The sequence below is a fragment of the Clytia hemisphaerica genome, unplaced genomic scaffold, assembly GCF_902728285.1.
Source record: "Clytia hemisphaerica strain Z4C2 unplaced genomic scaffold, Clytia hemisphaerica genome assembly, whole genome shotgun sequence".
NCBI lineage: Eukaryota > Metazoa > Cnidaria > Hydrozoa > Leptothecata > Clytiidae > Clytia > Clytia hemisphaerica.
The window spans coordinates 509,555-532,712 of record NW_027103728.1 but is presented as its reverse complement, the minus strand read 5'-3'; the positions used below and the strand labels follow the sequence as shown (position 1 = coordinate 532,712).

The 23,158-nt window shown below is 35.8% G+C and overlaps 1 protein-coding gene across 1 annotated transcript; it reads right to left on the bottom strand.

Moving 5' to 3' along the window:
- Positions 1-491: 491 nt before the first annotated feature.
- LOC136804915 (uncharacterized) lies at positions 492-21,424 on the bottom strand. The gene is made up of 9 exons (XM_067061439.1): positions 21,294-21,424; positions 9,208-9,316; positions 8,679-9,110; positions 8,094-8,424; positions 7,338-7,623; positions 6,588-6,657; positions 6,255-6,387; positions 5,205-5,368; positions 492-4,886 (listed from the first exon to the last, which is right to left on the bottom strand). Exons 1-9 carry the CDS (start codon positions 21,330-21,332, stop codon positions 3,907-3,909), a joined length of 2,544 nt encoding a protein of 847 aa, XP_066917540.1. The 5' UTR covers positions 21,333-21,424; the 3' UTR covers positions 492-3,906.
- Between the last annotated feature and the right edge of the window lie 1,734 nt (positions 21,425-23,158).

Below are 23,158 nucleotides of genomic sequence, written 5' to 3'. Positions count from 1 at the left end.
AAAAAAATTTCCCGAAAATCAATAAGCGGGGGGGTTGGAATAAGAATGTCCTGGGTGGAAAATTTTCGAAAAATTAATTAGCGGGCCCCCCCGGCTATTAGGTACCCGAGAGTATTTGCTCAACAGAAAGAGGAAGAAATATCACTTCAATTGTCTGTGTGTTTATGCACGAATGTCATGACCTTGGATTCAATAAGCCGCCAATTATCAACAACACCTGATATTGCGTCGACAACTAAAGCTAAAATGCGAATAAGGAGTGTACACGATCTTGCAGATAGCTTTTAATATCTAAAACCATTTGGAGTCAAATCTCACAACAAGGAATACGTCGATGACCATTGCAAAATTTACAAAAACTCTAAAGCCAAAATTCTTATGAATTTCAAGGAGTTTTTAAAATTTTAAAGGATGCAATGGTACCATGAAATGACAGGTGTTGGAAACAGAAAGGTCAAGGAACAGAAAAAAATTGCAAAAGAAGAAAGGTATAGAAGAATGTTAATCAGTAAATCTGGCTCCTACAAAGATGCTATTGACCATCTTATAAGTGTTTGACAAGCCATATATTGGTGTAACAATGCAATGCGCCAGCACTTAAATGCCGCATTTTGACAGGAATAACAATTGCTTGAACTATAATGTAAAATTAACTAGTAATGCCCAATAACTTCCTAATGGAAGTTTTTATGAAAAAAAGTAGTCGTAGTCCACGAGTATGAAAGGTTTTGTAGTGAACCAGCCAAACGTATGTGAGTTATGTTGGAACATATAAAAAGGATCAAAACGAGAAAAGGATCAAAGAAGAACGGGAATCAGTAAAGTTGGACAGAGATGGATATTGTATTACTTGAAATCCTACCCCATAAACGAGCTGGAACTGTTCGCAGCAAAGGAACACACTGCTTACTGTTAATGAAGAAATTCATGAAATTTCATTGAATTACACTCACCATCCAAGCCGTAGTGGAGACACGCTTCAAAAGTTGAAAAGAGAGGCTGTAAGCCTTACAGTCAAGTTGGTTAAAAATTTAGTAGCCAACATCAACGGCCAGAATCAATCAGGAACCGTCTTTGAATATCGATCTGCTTTTGATTTTCATAGAAAAATTACTTTTGAAGAGAGATGCGAGCTGTTGTCAAACCTTGGCAACACACACAAGGTTAAATCAATTGAAGCAGATGATATTGGAGTTACGATGTTTTGATAAAATATCCTTCAAAAATCGAATCTGTTGCAGATCTCATGACATTCTATCTTTCCAATCTGTATTCGAAAGTGGGCTGCAGGTGATTATGCTAAAGATCTCAAAACAGGAAATTTCTTATTCTGGAAATACATTTCCTCGATCGTTTTATACAGTAAGTCATCCAAACTTCTGCAAACTGCTGCATTTTCTCTACACCATCCCGTCCCCCACTTGTCCCTTAGAAAGGTCCTACTCCAAGTTGGCAAAACTCTACTACAAAGATAGAAATAAACTGACAACTAAGCACATGGAGGTGCAATATAAGATAGCATTACTGAAAGACCACTCGTTTAACTACGAGGCTGCACGAAAACACATGGAGTCTTCAGTCATTGCTTTGATGTGAGTTTGATCTTGACAATGATTGTTTGTGTTTTTGGCTTTGTATACACATGGCTCCGCCCCCCCCCACTTATTTGGGGGGGGGTGTAAATCTCAAATTGGCTTAAAAGTGGGTGGGAGCTGTCTCATTTTTTAAACTCAGGGGGGACCTAAAAAAGTGGGGGGAGCTGAAGGGCTACACTAAAGTTCTGGGGGGCTAATTAGGAAACTGTAAAATACCCCCTCACTATTGTTTTGGTTAATAAGTTAAGGATTTTTCTATTGAATTTATTATCTCTTACATTCTATTAAAATATAGGCTAAAATGGCAGATTTCTACCCTTAAAATTCCAAAATTTTCTCGTTGCCCAACCTTGGTGGGCAACATTTATTTAAATTTTCAATTTGGACCCCCAATTTTTTTTAACCCCGCATTTTAGTGATGTGCATGAATTCTTTCTTCTCTCCCTCAGTTGGTTGACGTCCCATGTTGATACGTAAAAAAACTAGTAATAATACTACCAGAAATGACAGTAGCTTTTTTTGCTGGGACCTGAACCTTGAAAGCAATTTTTGCAGGGACCTGAACCTTTATATTTCAACTGGGACCTGAACCTTTCTGAAAAGTGGGGGGACCTAAATCGTAGGAGGGACCTAAATTTGTTGGGGGGACCTAGAACCCCATTCGGAGCCATGATACAACTAAGAACAAACCCAACAAATGTTTCCACAAAAAGCAGCTATTTTGGAAATCCGAATTATAGCAACGTAAAGAAACTGAAACGGAGAAAATCGGGATAATCGTCAACGTGGTGGAATCTCACATTATAGAGATAAAAAAATTGCCTCTGAAAAACCCTGCAATTTTCGAGTAATTCGATGTTGAAAATCACATTTTACTCGGTTTAAATCGATTATTGGTAGTAATCAAGTTTTGCTTACACGAAGGGTTTTCTCAACTGTACTCAATGGAAAAAGAATAAAAAATACCAGAATGGATGATAACATTGTAAAGATCATTTCTATAATCATTAAAAGTCTCTGGAGAAAGCCTACTGCTGACGTCAGCACTTTTCCAACAAGGAAGTGTGCTTAAATTAGAATTAAAATCGCTAATCGATAGCAATCAAATCGAATCTTGCTTACACGAAGGGTTTTCTCCATGCAAAAACTTTCTCTATGGAAACTTTTTTTTGGTTCTACCACCCATAGAAGACATACACACGAACTTTGTCTGCAAATAACATTTAAAACAGATTCATGCCAAAAAGGCACCCTCGCATCATTGGAGAATAGCCTTTAAAACGTCAGCAAACTTACATACGAGATGGAATCAAGACCAACAGTGAAAAGCAACAAGTTAAAAATAGTTTGAAAGCCTATGGAAATTCAAGAAATTGAAGTAGAATCAAGCCCCTCTGAAAATAACAACCTTTTCTGAACAAGTAATGACAACAATTTAACCAGAAACAACTGCTCCAAATGAAACATTTGGAGCAACTGAAACAACTCCAGATGAGTTCATGTTAGTGTCAACTAATCAAGGAGCACTCAGGAAACACAAATGAAGATGGAGAAGGAAATCTCAAATTCTTTTACGTTGAAGGACGATATAATTAATTACTCTTGTCGGGAACTGCTAATCGAGTAGCTCAATATTGACCGCGTGGTTTGGAGGATACTTCACAGATAAATCATCACACATTTCACAGCGATTCTTGGAAAGAGAAACATCACTGGATTTTTGCATGTCGAAGTAAATTTGTAGAAATCATAATTTGCGATTCCTTACATCAAAGTAACAACTACCCAAAGAAAGTAATCAAAACACTAAGACAGATGGCCCAATGTTCCAAACCGTCATTAAAAAAGATCGCCCCAACCCAACGACAACTGAATCTTGTAGATTATGGGGTTTTTGCAATTTCAAAGGCCGTTGAATTTATCTTTGCAGGAATAGATTTTTCTGCATATTTTGATATTTTCAAAAATGAGACACCACCTACTTAAAAGAATCAAAGCAAAGTAATTCTCTCCATTACCGAAGACAAAAAAGCGAACACGGAAACGTCGCTCAGGGTTCATTTTCTACAATGTTTAATGTGTGTATGGAGACATATTCTTTGAAGATTATTCTAATTTTGATCATGGCAAGTTTATGGCAATGTGCTCTCTTCGCAAAGACTGGTTTCACAAAAGTGCCAGAAAATACCAAAAAGGTAGTTTTAAAATGAATAAAATAAGAAAATTTGGAAGTGCTTGGAATGTAGCTCATGATGCATGAATTGTTCGACTTTGTTCTTGATGTTTGAACTTTTGACGCTTTGGTAGTAGTTCAAGCTTGGGGAAAGTTGATTTTCATATCCGAGGCAATCTTTTGGATCTTTGTACAAGGTTGAAGGTCACCTTCCTCATGAAAATGATTTTGAAGGGAATGTGTTAATTTCAATACCTTTTCGTTTATCTCATCAACAAAAAGGACATCTTGCTTAATGTTAAGGCATTGTTCACTCAATATTCTGAGGTTACTACATAGTTCAGCTTTTCGCTTTCTGAAGTTTGTCCTGGCTGCAGGAAGTAGTGGATCAGCATTCTTTGGTAAAGAAATGTCGTCCTCGCGTGGAGTGTTTGGTTCATCTGGTAAATCGATATCATTTTCGGTGTTCAACTCGTGTGTATTCTGTTCATATTCTTCTGTTGATGATATAACAAGTTTCTGTTCAAAAATAGTATCGTCAATGATGTGGAGTGGATGGTTTCTAAAAATACTGGATACATCATCAAAACTTTCCACTCTGGCTGCAATGACAGCAAAGAAATGCTCACAAACTATTCTATTCCGTCTAAAAGCCGGGCAAGAACATCTGCAAGGATTTTCGTCATCTCCAAAGTCAAGAAGGTCATGGTCGTCTGTGATGAAAGTAGAATCACTTTTAACAGCGTACTGTTTAGAATCTGTGCTTATAAGTTTAACTGAGTTGATCATCCTCTGTGTAACTGATTGCTGCTTTTGCATTGCATATTTGACCAGCTCTTTTGGACGATTATACAAAAAGCTTGGAATGCTGGCATGGTAGCCTTTATAACCTTCTGCTGATTTGACATTGAGTTCAACATATTTATTGTAAATTTTGGGAATAAACGTGTCTATGATTATCGTCAACAGTTCACTCAAGGAGGAATTTGCGTAGCCATTCAATTCCTCGTACTTCAGGTCCTCGCTTAGGCGCTCGGTGCCATTGTTTGTATTGCAATGATATAAATCATCTGGGCGATATGCAAGGGTCCAATGTTTAATCACAGGCTCCCAAGTTCCTGGAAACGTAAACACAAATTACTCATTGAATAAAGCTAACAAATAATTCAACAAAGTTTCCTTTTTAATTTTGACGCAACAGCACAATTCACACTTTTAACAATTTTTTGGAGTATTTTCCCTGAACAGAAAGTCTCTTGACTAGGTGGACAAATAATTCTATATTTTATGAAAACCCTATAATTTACTGTTGAATTTTTATCTTTTACTAGTGGTAACACTAGTAATGATGATGATTATTTTCGTTAGCTTAATTTTGAATCTTGTTATCTTTTCCTTTCAGTGAGAAAAATAATATCTAACCAAAATCATAATACCCTTAAACCAAGTCTTCAATTTCCCTTTGAACATGTCCCATTCCTTCAATGATGCGACAGCTTCATCGATTTGACTTTGATTTACCGAGTGTGCAATCCTTCGCAGTCGACACTTGACATCGTCGACAATATTCGAGACGTTATTTTCGGATGCATTGACCCACCTATAAAAATTGATGCTGAAATTATTTTGTTGAACTTTGTCTGAGAGCGTTGCGAATATCAGAAATGTTAAATTAGGCTCTTCCAGAAAAAATCCGTACACGGGGGGTGGAGAGGGGTAGTGAAAAATCTACAAATTTTCCTTGTCCGGGGGGTAAAATTGCTCTGTTTGAGGGTAATTTTGAATGTCCGGGGGGTCAACTGATGCTAGTCCGGGGGTTAGACCTGCTGTCCGGGGTCAAAAGTCATGATGTTCAGGGGGGTAAATTTCAAAAAAAGTTATATCCTATTATAAATAGCCAAGGTTCTATAAAGCTAATAGTATAATTTGAAAAGATATATACTATTAGTTTAGTCGCAAACGAACTCGGTAAAAACGTGATCGCCTAGATAGATTGTCGATATTTTACGTGGATAGCCCAGTAATCTAGGACTTTTAGACAAGTCTTTCGATTGTTTTCACGGGGTTCACGGCCAGCCGGCTCGGCTATCTATGAACTGAACGAAACCCCTGGTTTGAGATGCTGAAGCCTTTGACCACTTGGCCATCGCTCGCCTTTGCCGAGAGATCTTTCCTATTATCAAGACAATAAAAATGTTTTGTTATCCAAAGGGTAAAACAATAACATCTACGTTATTTACAAAGATCAAAAAATATACCAAATCTTTTCTTTGTTTGAAGCGTATTTTTACCAAAATAATCAGAAACGAACAGTTGTCGTTTGATAGACATGAAAAATACTCAAATCTGATGAGATGTGGTAAAACGAGCCTCAAGTAGATTTGTTTGCCATCAGACGTCTGTATAAAGTTTAGTTGAAAATCTTTTGAACTGAGTTAAGACATCACACCAGACACTCTGGCTAGATTGTATATGGTAACGCCTACCTTGTCCACGATTGTTCACGATGGAAATCGCATAGAAATATTTGAATTCCTGGGAAGACTTCCTCAAGAGCTGTTATCTCTGCTGTATCATAACCCACCATTCCATACTTTGGACTGATATCTGGATTCCAACCTAGATTGGAATATTTGGATTGGATCAATTACAATCATCGGGCAAGTTGTGCAAATGAAGAAAAGAAACAAAAGAAACAGACTAAGTTATAGAAAATGCAAGTTTAGACTCAAATTATTCATACATTCTCTGTAAAATGATTTAAATATTCTACGAGATAATTTTTAGGTATTTAAAAAAGGATGAGAACGTAGATTTACCTTTCACAATTTTAAGGGCTTTCTTTATCATTGCAGTCGTTTCGTCTTGAGTAACAATAACAGCAGCAACCTTAATTAAAGATTTAGTAAATTAATCTTAAGAGCAATTTGTTTACACTTCAGAATGCCTTTGGGGGATAAATTTTAAATTGCCTTCCTTCCTGTACGATTATTAGTACGTTATGGTAATTCTAGAAGACAAAAATACTCATAATTAAATTAATAAACAGTGGTATCAGTACTGTGAATAAGCGCCCCCTCTATTTGTTATTTTTTCGAATTTTGAGAGGAAAATCTATATAAAATCTTGTATCATTATATACCCTTTTCGGTTATTAATATAATATGATATTGTGAAAATACTTATGACAATATAAAATCTTATTTTTGAAATTAATTCAAATTTGATTTTTGCTAGAGAATTCAAGCAAATCAAGCACTTCTACTAGAAAAATGGCTAGAACTAAGCAAACTGCTCAATTAAAGGGACATAAAAGTACTGACGAAATTTGTAAACAAACCGTATGCAGCGGGATACAAAATCAAAACAATGTCAAAATAAAAAATGAAAACAAATATGGCTGATTTTGATTGTTTCAATTGTTTTACAAGTTTGTTTTGGACACGTGATTTTAATTGTACTCTTTAATGACACGTGGTTTGCGCAATGTTTACATTTTACTACTTTTATGTCCCTTTAAGTAAGATCATAGTATTTTGATTAAACTTAGAAACGAAGAATTTAGATACCTGATAATTGACATTGGTCTGTACAACAAGAAAATATAAAGGTAAAGTGTATTCGATCGTCTTGTACATGGCGTCAAGTAGAACAAGTTGTTTTGCATAACGTCTATATATTCGTTTCATTTTTCTCGACTGGTAAACAAAGATCATCTTTCCTTCAGTCCTCTCATCGTTAGAAGCCAAATCTCCTTCAAATCTTTCATCGTTATGTTCATCGTTGTCTTGGTCATTGCCATTGTCTGTTACGATTTCAATCTCCACTTCTCTGATAACAGAGGTCCCAGACGTCCTAGAAACGTCAAATCAAGTCATTAAATTTTTGGGAAATTAGACTTTACCTTGCATTAAATCGACTCCGATCAATTTATGTACATTTTTAATTTACTTTAATTTAATTTACAGGTAAATAAATTTAATAGGTTTTAAATAAGAGTGATATTGTTTTCTTACTCATCCATTTTGATTTAAAAGCTTTTTCACATTGAACTGACACGGATGTTGAGTAAGATTGGTCAGAAAGTGAAAAGAAAAATATTTTTTGTTTATATCAACACAATGTAACAATAAGGAGACACAGACACCGTCCTGATATGAAACTTGTGTGTCTGATATGAACCGGGAACACTTATGTAAAAATAAATGCTTATAATTCTTCGGGATATATATTTTAGTTCTAATTTTTCATAATTCAAACTTACTGGGAATGTTTCAAGAAACTAAATTGATTACCAACCGATCTACCAATAATATTATGTTTACCTTGGTGTGAAAACAATATCAGCATTTTTCTGCCATATCTCTTTGAGCATCTCGATGTTCTTCTGATCAATTTTCGAATGGCGAAGCTCCTTTTTGACTCGTGTTATCATGTTTTTTACCATTTTCTCTGAAGGAAAGAATCTTCTCCTAAATGGATTGAATTCCTCTTCGTTTGAAAATTCTTTTAGCGCATATTCTTTAGCACGGTCTTGTAAGTCCCTTGGCTTTCGATTTCCAGATCTGATAAGAGATTTCAAATGCTCCGATACTAAAGGGTCTAATGGTTCAATAATTCCCGCAGCTTCTCCAGAGTTATGAAATTCATGCCCACCTGAAAAAGTAAATATTATACTCTATTTTATAACCGTAACTTTTACAAGCATACTGAAAGCAAAATTTAAGAAAAATTAAAAACACCTCGAGGCTTTATCAATATTGCTTCCATACTTTAGACAAGGACGAAATTCACCACTTGTTATGCTTATAAAAAAAGAGTGGCTTTCATAATCATAGTTTCATTCTTGAAATTCTTGGTAATCACTGGAAAAAGAGGAGAAAAGACAGAATGGAATTGATCATTGATACCTTTAGGGAATGAAACTATGTAGATGACTCTTCCTATGTCTTGGGATAATTGAGTATCTCCTTTCGTCATTCGCTCTAATAGAGTTGCTTTCAGTTTAGAAGTTGTGCTGGTGCGCAAATATCTGGTATTCTCAGAAACATTGAATCCATCAAATTTAAGGAGCTTCTTAACATCGAATTTGACGGGACAGCCAACTTTCTTGGATGGTTTGGAGAGCTTCTTAGTCTTCACAAATTCAATTTTCTGTTCTTGTTTTAGTTTATGTTTCTTCTTATTACCAATGTTGAAGTCTTGACCTTGGTGACATTGATACTGACAAGCACCAAGTTGGATATAAGGGATTCCATCATATTCAACATCACCTTTCTCCCAACATATCGAGGGAAGTTTGCTTGAATTCTTGTTTCTTAGTATGTCATCAATTCTGGTTACTGAAAGAAAGAAAAGCAAAATGAATTATTTTAGTAAGAGAGGTTTCATAAGCTTGAAATCTAAATGCATTGTCAAAATTGTAACAGTTAAACTCACCATGTTTGGAGAAATCTTTTGTTGCCATGACGATAGTGTATTTGGCGAATGTTGCACGTTCGATCTGGGATAATTTTTGACGGAATGCTTCATATGATGAAAACACCTCCTGAGAATTGAAAAGACAAATTGAAAATGGAAGTTTACCCGTATATTTTTGTAACAAAAGGAATGAGAGAAAAATAATATAAATTCTATACATAAGAATCTATCGTTCCCCTTCTGAGCTTTCTTCTTCACAAATTTGAAAACAGATACAATTAGATCTGATAGACTTGTCAAAAAATCTGCTAAATGCTACAAAACCAACATTTCAAGATTGCTCTTCGACTCAAGGAGCAGTTGGAGTAGAAAACGACTGAATGTATCAAGCTGTTTTTAATCATCAAGAAAGCACGCAAATATAAACGACTTTTAGAAGTACCTTTTTTTGTAATTTTCAAACACTCTTAATCTAAATGCTGCAAATCAACAATTTGAATATGATAAGACCCTAACTCAAAGTCCAGGTATAATTAGATTACCAAAGGCCTTTCTCAACTTCTCAATAAGAGCCCTGGATCTGGAACTGAATATCAAATATCGGCTTAAGATTGTTAGTCTCTGTAGAGCTCTTTGTTTATAGAGTTAATTTCAGCTTTGATGAGCAGATTAGAAGTGATTCCAAAGCTTGTTATTGACTTTTCCCTACAAATGGCATGGTATACTGATAGATTACCAAGATTTCTACTTGGCCATTAAAAGCACTAAAAGAAAGTCTCAAATAGCCAAAAATCTAAAAAGTCTTAAGTTTAGAGCAACCTTCAGCTACCCAGCAAACAGTTGACAGTTGTTTGTTAGGTTTCTCAGAAAATCATTTCCAGCTTTTCATTCATTGTGTCTAAAAATTCGACTAAAGTGCCGGAAAGTTTGTAATATTGATAGCAGACCCCCTAAATTTCTTGAAAATCCAGTTACTTTAGGGCCTAGCCAGGTTGAGTGAAAGACTTCAAATTTTCAACATTTAATATTTGTTAGTAGGTGACCTTTTGGCAAAAACAAAATTCCTAAGATACTCAAAGGCTGAGTAATCAAGGATTAAATTTTTTGAAAAGTGAGGTTTGTGCCATATTTACAGTAATGCCATGCATGTCCTTTACTTGACTTGCAACCAGAAATCTGCTGCAAAACTTCTTAAGTGTTTTATGAAAAAATAAACCGGCGCTTTTTAATGAAATCAACATTTTCATAAACTAAATTTTGAGCCATAGATGAAAAAAATTGAGCCAAGCCAACTTTGAGTTGAAAACTTATTTGAAGAACAACTTCTCAAGAAAAAGATCTGCAGGGGAAATCCGCACACCATCGGATAGGCTTTTTCCCAGAAATTTAGCCGGACCTCAAACACTGGCCCATTTACTTGTGCGGAATCATTTTTACTTCAGCATGTAATCAAGGCCTAACAAATCGAAGCGCTGTCTTGGGCATTGAATGACAAAATCAGTCATTTTGCAAGTTTTCAAGTTTTATTTATCTTGGGATCTTGAACTTGATTCAGGTAACTCTCAATCCTTGTTGCTACAAATACATCCTGTAGATGACTGATGTTATTTTTTATGAAAGCTTAAAATTTTGTACTGTGACTCACTGATCTAGGCTACCATTATAGAAAGTGTGATTAACGTCACATGGTTTTTTTTTGGATTTTTTGACACTTTACTGTGAGTACTCTCAGAAAATCAAAAGAAACTTGTGACCTTAGTTGCAACTTATATTTTCTCTCAAAGTCAGACTTTGGGGACAAACTAAATTAGTCACCACAATCCCTTACAAACCCTTCAAAAATTCTATATTTACAAATCTTTGGTTACAAATTTGAGATTCAAACACATTTACCTCTTGAGCTACTTTGTTTAGAGATGTGCAAATGTGCAAATCTTTGGGACATTCAAAGCGTAATGTGTAATCAGGACCACTGCGTGCTAATGAACTTTTCATTGCTATTGGTCCAAACTTTTGAAAGATTTTGAAGGTTTTGGCGTCCAGCCCAATTAAGTAGAAGCTCAAAGGACAAGGTAGGATTTGAAGCCGCTAAATTCTACCTTTAAAGGGGACAGCAGCCCAAAATTATACTATAGTTTTTTTTTTAACAATAAAAAAATTTAGAACGAGACGATCAAAATGAGCTATATATTAATGGAAGTTTTTTTTTCAATGCCCAATAATACACTTTTAAAAATTCCCCTTCTTTTTAAATCTGTGACGTAGCTTGTGTTATTTCAAAAAATGAGATTTTTTAAACAAAATTTGTTAAACAAGATTTTCGATCAAAAGAGAGAGTTTTCACCATATTTTTTTAAAAACGTTGGAATCGAAAAAGATACCCAGTACGAGAAAGGGAAAGATGCCTGATGAATCAAGTGATACTGATGATACTTTATCAACCAACACTTCGGATGAAGAATCTGAGGGGGAGTCAGACTTTAAAACTTCTGCAATCCAAAAAATTTCAAAAAGATTTCTCTCACTCTTCGTATTCCATTATAGACCAGGTGGATCTGGGGGGTCTGCGTCCCCCAAGAGGTGAAAAATATTTGATGGTGGTTTTGGGTTGCTAAGATGCTATATTTTCAGGAATGAGACGGTAAATAGGCTGTTAAGGGGTGTTTTTAGCCAAAATACCAATTTGTAAGGGATTTTGCTTGAGACTTGAAACACCATGGTAACTAAGAAGTGCGATTCTGCACTATCTAAAAATCGTTATTGCTTGAATCTTTCCAAATATGTTACAAATAGGTAAAATAAAATTTTGAAAAAAGAAAAATTCAAAAATATTTACCAGGGGGTTCTGTACCAAAGAAAACAGGGGGTAAAACACGAAAAGCCCCCCAAAATCGTCTTTTTTCAGCAGAAAAGTGGTCCTAGGCAAACGAAAAACTGTATATGATACTTCAAAGGTTATATGGTGATAGATCCTGATTGCTCTCATCATAATATCAGGATTAACTTTCCCCTGGGGGCTTAATTTTTTATTTTCAGGGGATAAAAATTGCAAAAATACTCATTTTTTGACCAAAATTCAAATTTTTGAGCTAATGTCTCGCGATCCACCCCTCAAACAGTCTAAAACTATTAAAATTCCCAATAAAAAGCCTTTAAACTAATAAATTTATCTGTTTCTAAGTTAGAAAATTTCGAAATACCTCAAAATCCGGGGTAAAATGTCCAAAAATGTTAAATTTTTACAAAAAAATCACTTTTTTTCAAAATTAAAGACTACCAAAGAGACTTTAATGACAGCGCGGTTCACACAAAATCATTGAATTACACCTATTAGGTACAAATTTGGTTGTAGTCAGTTTAATCGAAAGAAAAATATGACACCTTTATAGATTTAGAAACCTTTTGTGACCAATTTATATCTAATTATCAGCAATAATCAGCCTTATCTCATTACACAATGTGTTACGTTGGATTTTCAATGCAATCTAGAGAGTGTTTTCAGTTATTCAAAACGTTTGTAATGTAAATTTTGTAACATTTTTGTTAAAAGAATCTCTGAAAAGTGCCATGTTTAAGTTATCATGTTTAAGTGCGTGGGTTGCGTGAGTGTTATTTCAGAAAGCTCCGAAAGTGCCTGATTGTTTGTACGACATCAGTTCTGACCCTGAGAGCTTTGACGGCATGATACTTCTGAATTGGAACGAATTCTTACAAAGATACAAGCGCTATCGTCAAGATGTTCGAGATGGGAAAGTCGCCAAAACAGCCCAGTTTTGGATGATATACCTGAACATCATGAGAATTCAGCACAAGATTCACACAGCCGTCCAAACAAACAACTTCGAGATGAGATTGCAAGCGTGGGATGAGATGCTGCCTTTCTATTTTGCATTTAACAAAACCAACTATGCAAGATATGGCTTGTGGTATGTCCAAATAATGAAGGAGATTGATCTGTGATACCCTGGCTTGACAGAGACCTTCAAAATGTCTGGAATTTCTGTCCAAGCTCAATCAGCTTATCATCCTTCCACCGATCAGCTTGGGGAGAACAGTCGATCAACCGCGATGCTAAAACCTCAGGTAAATAATTAGATTAATAGGGAATTAGGTTCAATATGAAATCTTTCCCAATCAAAATCAATATGTATTTACCTCGAGTTTGATCACTGGAGATAAATCAAATAGAAGGGTTACTACAGAAAAATTCTTTCGTCATTTTCAGGTGGAATCAAGTTTTTTGCGAACAAAAAGGACGCGGTTCTAAAATGGTGTTTGAATCGAGCTGACATAGCTAAAAGAACCTCTGAATTAAAAAAGATGGCTGGCACTTTAAGACTATGTGATAAATACAAGCCTATGAGACCGTCCGAGATTCTTGCCAGTGAAAAGCATGTGACGAAAACTATTCAGGTGTTGAAAGGGAAATACATCAATCCCTTTGACTTGGGTCTGGAGGAGCTATACAACTTTTCTTCTCTGGGGAAATGGTTGAGGAATCGTTTGCAAGCAAGATTTTGAAAATAGAAGAAGACGGGAAGAGAATGCGAGACGAATTTGAGCAGTCAAGTGTCAAAGGAAATTCAAAGAACGACAGATTGAGCCGAGTTCCTATCTACACATTCAAGGCATATTCAACATCAGTCATTAAATGTCAACATTTTGCAAATACAATAGAAGTAAATCGGGATATCATTGGTACCCTTCTTTCGTTTTCAATTAGAAATGAACGCACAATTGATATTCCATCAGCTCTTGTCTACCCATTGGCTCCTGCACCTCTCAGTCTTGCACATGGAAATGGAAAAAAACGTGAGACACCAAAAAGCAAGCTAATGAAACTACTGGTTGCAGATACGACAAAGAAAGATCCTAGATCAGATGTTTCACTGAAGTCTATCAAGAAGAAAGATAAGTCCTTTGTCATTGACCTGATTGCTGCTATTCGGACTATGACGAAGTTAATTGGAGACCTGCCAAAAGGGTACAACCGTATTGATAGTGTTACTGACACATACAGATCCAATTCGATCAAAGGTGCTGAACGTAATGAGCGTGGTAAAGATCAAAAGGTTATGATCGCATCCAAGGAATCGATATTTCCCTATGACTTCGGAGACTTCATGAGGAATGGTGAAAACAAAACAAAATTGGTTGAGCTGATGTCAGAAGCATTGATAAGATAAGATAGCAGTTATCAGAGAGTATTGCAGACCACAAATTGTTCGAAGGTCTATTTTTCTCAAGAAGGTGTTACGTATTGTCTTAGTCGAACGGGTGTCACTATTTCAGAGGATTTGTCATCTGATCAAGAGGAAGCTGACACAAAAGTCATCCCTCACTGCAGTCATGTCCTGAAAGAAAATCCCGAAGCGAAAGTAATCTTAAGATCTCCATCTGCAGACAGCGACATCTTTGTTCTTGCAGCATGTCTTCTAAATCCAACCAAAATCTTTCTTGACTACGGCAAAAGGAAGACACGGAAAGGGTTTTGGACAGGCAACCTTGGCAAAGATGCTGTCAAGTACAAAACATCTTTGAGTGGTTTCCACGCCTTTACCGGAAACGATTACATATCATCATCATTCTTCAAAGAAGGAAAATCAACCTGCTTCAATAAAATGAAGAAGAATAGAAATTTCGTGGAAGCTTTTCGCCGCTTGGGAGAATCATGGGATTTGGAAGAAGAAACTCAAAATTACTTGGAACGATTCGTCTGCGCCCTTTATGGTTATCCTTAAAAAACATCAGTCAACGTAGTGAGAGCAAAAATGTTTGAAAAGAAATAAACCAAAAGCGGAAAAATTATCGATATGGCCATGCTTCCTCCGTGTCAGTCAGTTTTGATTCTCCACTCGAAGAAGGCAAACTACGTTAGCAAACTTTGGAAATCATCATTAATGGTTAACAAGGAGATATTACAGAAAGTGGTTGGTCGAACGACGGATCTACAATTTGGGTTGATGAGGTCTTTCCCCTTGAAGTTGAGGAGATACTTTGTGATGCGACCTACAACAGCAAAGAAGCTGAAGTTGGAGAAGATGAAATTTCCGACGACGAATCAGATGAGGACGAAGATGAAGAGATCAGCTGAGGAAGACGACGAGAACTAAATAATATGAAGGTGTAAGATTGGTTGTTGTTTAATTTGACATCGTTATGATTGGTTTATTATGGATAATTCTAAAGCTATTGATATTATGATAAACTTTTTAATTACGTTGTCTCAGTATATTTTTCATAAAAAGCTGTTACTTTTAGCCGATTTGTCTTATGGACTACCAGTTTTTGTCGAAAAGAAGGTGTTTTTGAAATTTTCGCTCTAAAATCAAGAAAACTGTTTATGAGTTATGATTTTGTTTTTTTGTCCAAAAATTGATTTTAATTTTTAAAAATTGTGATATTTTGTAAAAATTTAATATTTTTAGACATTTTACCCCCGGTTTTGAGATATTTTGAAACTTTCTAACCTAGTAACAGATAAATTTATTAGTTTAAAGGCTTTTTATTGGGAATTTTAATAGTTGTAGACTGTTTGAGGGGTTAATTGCGAGACATTAGCTCAAAAATTTAAAGAATTTTGGTCAAAAAATTATTATTTTTGCAATTTTTACCCCCTGAAAATAAAGAATTAAGCCCCCAGTGGATAGTTAATCCGGATATTATGATGAGAGCAATCAGGATCTATCACCATATAACCTTTGAAGTATCATAAACAGTTTTTCGTTTGCCTAGGACCACTTTTCTGCTGAAAAAAGACGATTTTGGGGTTTTTTTCGTGTTTTACCCCCTGTTTTCTTTGGTACAGAACCCCCTGGTAAATATTTTTGAATTTTTCTTTTTTCAAAATTTTATTTTACCTATTCATAACATATTTGGAAAGTTTCAAGCAATAACGGTTTTTAGATAGTGCAGAATCGCACTTCTAAGTTACCATGGTGTTTCAAGTCTCAAGCAAAATCCCTTACAAATTGGTATTATGGCTAAAAACACCCCCACTTACCTAGCTTACCATTTTAGTTAGCCCCCTTAACAGCCTATTTACCGTCTCATTCCTAAAAATATAGCATCTTAGCAACCCAAAACCACCATCAAATATTTTTCACCTCTTGGGGGACGCAGACCCCCCAGATCGACCTGGTCTATTATAAGAAGAGAAAGAGAAGGAGGGGAGATAACAAAATCTACGTCATAAATTCACTCTCCTTCGTAAGTTTTCTCCTTCGTAGAGCCTAAACAATAAAAGTTAAAAATTGAATAACTCAGCAGAGAAAAAAGATTTTTTATTCGTTCTTTTTACAATCAATTTTTTTTCATCGTAGTCTATCTTCTCTAAAAAAATGGCAAAAATGATATCCTAAAGCAGACGTCCCCTTTAAAGTTGTGCAGCAATAAGCAGCCTTTGTAGTTTTTATACAAACTCCAGATTGAAAGTGAATTTTCCACTACCTAGATTTCAAAAAATATACCACTCGAAACATAGTCAGAAAGTCTGCCGTATACTATCTTCGCTTTCTGATTTGAATGATGGCGCTGCGATAGGACGTCAGAGGGAACCCCTCGACCGTTTTCGGTCGACGCATGCGTCAACTTTTGAAAATAATTCTAAATTGCGCAATATCTGTGGTTGTTTGATTAAAAATAAAATGCCTGTATTGTTTGTCTTTAAATAATGTTTTTATCTTAGTGAGGAAAACCACAGCTTAATTATTGATTTTGACTAACTGCCGTTCAAAACAAAATCTAATTCCGAGAATCTAAAAGTTTACGAAGCAATTCTACAATGAAGATCTTAAAAAGAAGAAAACCAATCTAATCACATTGAGAAAATAATGGAAGTCTTTCCTTTTGCCATTAAGAAAAAGTAATATTCGATGCTGTTGCTAATATGTATACTCACTTTCTTTTTCATACGGCTGTCCTCCTATAATTATCTACTTTATCTTTTATCTACGTTGGAGTGCAATTTCTACGCTAATACGGCAGAAAGTATACTGAATAGAATGCTCTCTCATTCCCTGTGTTAAAAACAAAATAGAGAGAGTTTCGTGGTCGCACGGCTTTTTTAAAATACCCTCTCAATATCTTGATTTTGTTTGAGATATAGATCTTTAGTTGATACAACCAAGGGGATGTAAATAAACCTTCGAGAAGTCGAAGGCAAAATGGTAGATAAGATACGGTAGAAATGAACGAAGATCTGATCAGTGGGTGGTAAAAGATGCTTGTTTATTTTCAAATTGGGTGATTAATTTTACACTTTTTGAACAAAATCTTTTGGTTTTTACATCTGAAAACACAAGTGAGGAAGACATTGTTGTTCATTATGTTTTATATACAACAAGAAAAGAAAAAACACGTTATAAAATAGTGATTTCTCTTCTCTTTTTAAAAATAAAATAAAAGTTTATGTTAAACTTTTATGTTTTTTTTCTGCCATTTTAGAATGAATAATTATGGTGTCAGCCCCTCTAATTATGCGAAGACCTTAGTTATAAATTTAAAAAAGAGGGAATTCTGATTGGTTTTAAATTCAAATTTGGTGTGACAGTTAATAGTTTCAGTTACATAATTTGTGGGTTCCACTGGACTCTCTATTTTTTCCACCATCAGATTATCAAAGGCAAAAAATAGTTGAGCTGAGCTCCAGACCCTGGACTACTCGAAACAAAGCGCAAAGAATTTGTTAAAGATTGGCTCTAGTCCTTCGAGCTTATATATGAGTTCATACCATAAGTTGGCCTAATATCAACATCACTAATTTTCTTTGCTTAGCCATCAGAGAGGAATAAATCTTTTGTCTATCAGTGATTCCGACCTTCCTATTATTCCTATCTCTAATAAGGGTGTTGAAATTAGAAGAGGGATGTCGACATTAGACCAACCTACAGTACCGTCAAAGGCTCTAACTTGGGACGATTGGTCTGGACTGGATTTTCACTTACTGTTTAAATCTCTTTGACAACAAGTTTTTTTTATACTTCAACCAAGTTTATCAATCAAACTTTCACCATCCCATAATCACAACCAAATGCATTTTTAAAGTATTATTTTAAAAGTACATAATTTGAAGAAGTAATTCACAATTTAAAAAATCACACTCATGCTGCTCACATCTTAGCACCATCTTTTGTTTTGACTTTATGTTGTTTTTCTCTAGAGACTTTTTTCCAGGGTGCACAATTGATTGATATGTCAAAGTTAGTCAAGTGTTTGTTGATAACAAATCTCACAATTTTGGAAGAACAGACTTGATAATCTGTGTTCGAATGCTTGTGCGAATGCGCACGATCGCATTTAAGTGTTTCTCGTCGCAAAGATTTGTTTCTTTTTTGGGTGTGAAAGCCTACCTGGTGAGATTAGCATATTCACATTAATTGCTATCTATGATTCGCGGTATGTTAATTGAATGACTTTGGAGGCCAAATAATGGTGCCGAATTACCGTCCCATGATTTGTCAGATAGTCCCAAGTTAGAGCCCTTGACGGACCGGACTTTAAAAACACCGGACACACAATTTTGCAAAGCCCGGTGTCAGATGAGGATACTTTTAACATCAGGCAATCTCAACACCGGCCTTGAGTCTGGTGCGATCGATGCACATTATTTTTGAAACACAAGTGTCTGGTGTCCAAAACGCAAAAGTTTGAAACACCGGACAAAAGATTTCTAGTGTGGCTGAGGGATACTCTTTGGTACCGGACAAAATGTCGGACTGTACAGTGCGTTGGCAGGGTCATGACAAGACAGTCTTTTGAATAATAACTAATTACTCCAGCAGTGATTTATTTAATGATAACGTCATAAATTCATCCGGCGCATCTTTGCTACCGTAACTTGGTATAATGTCGACATCCCTCGTCTAAATTCGACACCCTTTTCTGGAGCTGAAAATAAAAGAAAGGTCGAAACTATTTTTCTTTGCTTACAGTAGTGGTAAGAGAGGAAAATTTCTTTTTCAATCACCGCTTCCAACTTTCATATTATTCCTATCTCTAAAGAAGGGTGTCGAAATTAGAATTGACGGATGTCGAGATTAGACCAACTTATGGTAATAACTACAAGATACTTTATCTTGTTTTATTGGCTGGAGTAATTTGTTATTCAATAGGTTGTTGCCGTTCTCCCAAATGATTAATTGGTCTAGCTTACAGGAAGTTGCTACAGCCAGTCCTAATTACCCATGATTCATTTTGACTGTGAAATGGTTTAGTCCATTGTCTACCAGATACGGTGCCAAAAATAAAGGTAAACTAAATTTTGTACTAACCAAGGCTCGAAATAACGATCAGGTTTGCTTTAGCTTGAAAATTATGATTTTTGGGTTGGACATGAAGCTATTTGGGTTGGACAATGTCCGATGTCATGTCCGACCGTAATTTTGAGCCCTGCTAGCACCACCTGCCTGGTTCTTAGAGAATATATGGTGCTCTTAACTCTTATCTTGAATATTGATTGGGCCATTCCAGAAAATTTTTGTTTTACATTTCTTTCTCTCGCCTTGGAAATTTTGAATTTTGGTGAAAACTTTTGCCCTTGGAAATCTAGTGTCATCTGCTATTATACTCCCCTGTTACAGACAAATAGACCTTTTTTCAAAGAGGCCACCCTGTTGAATAATTATGTAGTCCAGCAGAAAAACAATGATAAAACCATGCATATAATTATTACAATATGCATGATACAGTAATTATGCATGGCTCTATCATTGTTTTTATGGCTGGACTACATAATTATTCAACAGGACGTCCTCTTTGTAAAAAAGGAGATTTCGCTGATTAGTCAGAGCGCGACGAGCAATTTTTTTCCCCGATAATTTTTCCTATCCGTCATTCCGTGATTCAGGGGGTATTCAGGTAGGGTCAGGGTTGCTAGTAACGGCTTGTCACTGTGCCGGGTGCATACTCGGCGCCTTGGGCCCCGCAGGGTTGCTAGTAACGGCTCGAATTTCAGTCAGGTTTAAAAAAGGGGTACTTTTACCCATATTATAATAACATTACCCCCGTCTTTTGCCAGTTCGGTAAAATATGTTATGAATTGCGTGATTATGCTGTGCGGCGATGGCTCAACGGATAGAGCGCTGGCTTTTGAATCCGAAGGTCTTTCTTTGGTGGTGGTTCGAATCCCACTCGGTGCGAAAATTAGTCTGGTCGAAAAATTGATGGACAAATGATTGACACATAGTTTGCAGAGGGGTATGAACCCCCCTAGGTTTATTTCATCCCCCCCTATATACCCATCCCCCCCCCTTTTGTAATGAAATCTTATCCCCCTTTTTTTTTACAGAAAATCCGTTTCGAAGGAAACTCGCTTTCCCACCTACCAGCAAAATTAGACTAGAAGTGATTAGTCAAAATTCGATTATCAAATAAAAAACAGAAACAAATATGGCAGACTAGAAGAAGTGATTGGGAAAGTAAAAAGTTGTGTTTTGTTTTGATAGTACATATTTTTTTTACTTTAAACACAAACTGTGACAATTTGTATTTGATTAGAAAATTGACCAAAATTTCCAAACCCCCCCTTTTTTATTTGATCCCCCCCTACATTCTCATCCCCCCTAGTTTTTTCGGCAGATCTCGGTACCCCCCCTACAAAGGCCCTCCAGAAAGTTGGCATCCCCCCCTATTAAAAAGGGGGGTGCAAACTATGTGACAGGTATGAAAACTCAGTCAGAAATGAGAAACTAAGTCTCGGAAAATAGAATAAACAGGTAAGGTGAAAGATAGGAAAGGGAAAATGGGCCGTCGCGCTCTGTGCATTTAGCGAAATGTTAAAAAAGGTCTATTCTGGAATGGCCCATCGAATATTGATTGATTATTGATTGTTTTTATCATTAATTGGCTACGATTGTGAAAAATGTATCATCTAGAGCCAATCAATCAATTGATAGGCAATGGAACCACTCATGAAATCTTGATAATCGATTACTGATGACTGGAATCAGTTGATATCCCCAATCCAATCAATCCATCGATTGCAGAAAGTTATCGATTGTAGTGGGAGAGTCTGGATGTATTATGTCTTCATGCAAATACAAACTAGAACTAAAAAGGTCAGTATTAGTAAAGAAATTGAAAGTATGCCTAAAATCATTGCTTACAGTGTCTGAAGTTGTAGCATTTATCTCCATATTGTCCATATTGCCACAAATACAGCAAGCAAGTTCTCTTGCATTCTTGAAGTGGTGATGGCTTCTTCGTAAAAGCGGAAGACACAAATATATTTTTCGGATCCGGCGTATGGGAAAAGACCTTATCGGAGAGTATTACAATAGAATTCCCTCTCGAGTATGGCGCGCGGAAGCGCCATTAAATACGATCTTTTTAAAACAACACCATCTCGTTTAAAACGATACTATCTTTAGTTTAAAACAATACTATCTCGTTTAAAACGATAGCATCTCGTTTAAAACGATACTATCTCGTTTAAAACGACCTAGTAGGAGGGGGGGGGGCGTACGTAGCCCGGGGTCCACTTAAAGCTTTCTTTTATAGACTGGGTGGCGCGATTAAGTGGCCCGGTAGTATATGGTAATATGCTTTTGCTTAGGCGGACTGTAAAACAGTCCGCCAGATTTTAGCTGTTTTTGGAAGGTAAAAACAGTATGAAGCAATGTTTTTATTTGAGAATAAGGGATTGCAAATCTGTTACTGATGTTTGTTTCTTATTTTTGGTTATATCTTTCAACTCCAAGTAGTTTTTTTGTTATTTGGATTTTAAACATTCTTTTTCAAAATGGCGACCTCGCCAAACGCTCCTAGTCTACTTCACTGGACTCAGCGTTATAAAAAATTATCAAAAAGCAAAGTTCAGCCAAAAGTAGACTCTAGTCTAGGGCGTACGGGGTTTGCTAAAATTTCCGAGATTCCGTAAAAAAATACTTGCAATTCCGATTCCGATTTTTTGGGGCATTTTTCTATGGCGCGCCAAAGCGGAAATAAATACTATCTCTTTAAAACAATACTATCTTCGTTTAAAACATACTATCTTTTTATTTAAAAAAATACTATTTTCGATTAAAACATACTATTTTCGTTCAAAAAATATACTATTTTCGTTGAAAAAATACTATTTCCGTTTGAAAAAATACTATTCTCGTTTAAAAACATACTATCTTTTGTAATGATACTATCTTTTTTTAAACAATACTATCTACTTTAAAACGATACTATCTTTTTTAAAACATACTATCTTTTCGAAAACAGTCTGGAAACGAGGTTGGCACGTCTTGCCTCGCTCATTTTAAAGTTTGCATGCAAGACCCGCGCATGGTGGGACGGCGGGACCATGCTTGCTGGATGGAAAGAACAACATGCTTTATATGGAAATGGCGGAACAGAAAGTCCAAAATGTGGTGAAAACACCACTGTTTTGGTTTTGATCTCAATGTTATGTGGTCATGTCCTTTTTTCCAATAAGATCAGCAATTTCCTTCCATTTGAACCCTATTGTTTTTAGTGCAAGGACTTGGTCTTCGTTGATATCTTTCAATGGTCTGCCACGAGTAGCCATTTTACTGTCAGTCAGGTCAGATCTTGTAGGGAGCCGGAAGCCATCTTGTTATGTTGGTCCTGCATGTGGGCGGATGAGGCCATATAAAATAAACACGAAAAACCAACGCCCATTACACGCCCCTCAAAATGAAAATTACACAAATTTGAATAATCGAGGCAACCTATATTCGAAAAAAGATAGTATTTTTTAAAAAGATGGTATTTTTTAAAAGATAGTATTTTTTAAACGAAGATAGTATGTTTACAACAAAGATAGTATTGTTTTAAAAAGATAGTATGAAAGATAGTAAAAATAGTATTATTTTTTAAAGATACTATGTTTTAAACGAAAATAGTATTTTTTAAGCAAAAAATAGTATGTTTTAAAAAAGATAGTATGTTTTAAACGAAGATAGTATGTTCCCGGGGGGGGGGGGGGTACTAGGGCAAGATGGGTTACGGGGATGCTCCG

Bases quoted from the DNA above. Each gene is read 5' to 3' on its own strand.
- LOC136804915 (XM_067061439.1), bottom strand. From the start codon at position 21,332: ATGGACAATATGGAGATAAATGCTACAACTTCAGACACT. The intron at 7,624-8,093 runs GTAAACATAATA...TGACGTTTCTAG, and splicing joins GATATTGTTTTCACACCAAG to GACGTCTGGGACCTCTGTTA. The intron at 4,887-5,204 runs GTATTATGATTT...TTACGTTTCCAG, and splicing joins ATTGAAGACTTGGTTTAAGG to GAACTTGGGAGCCTGTGATT.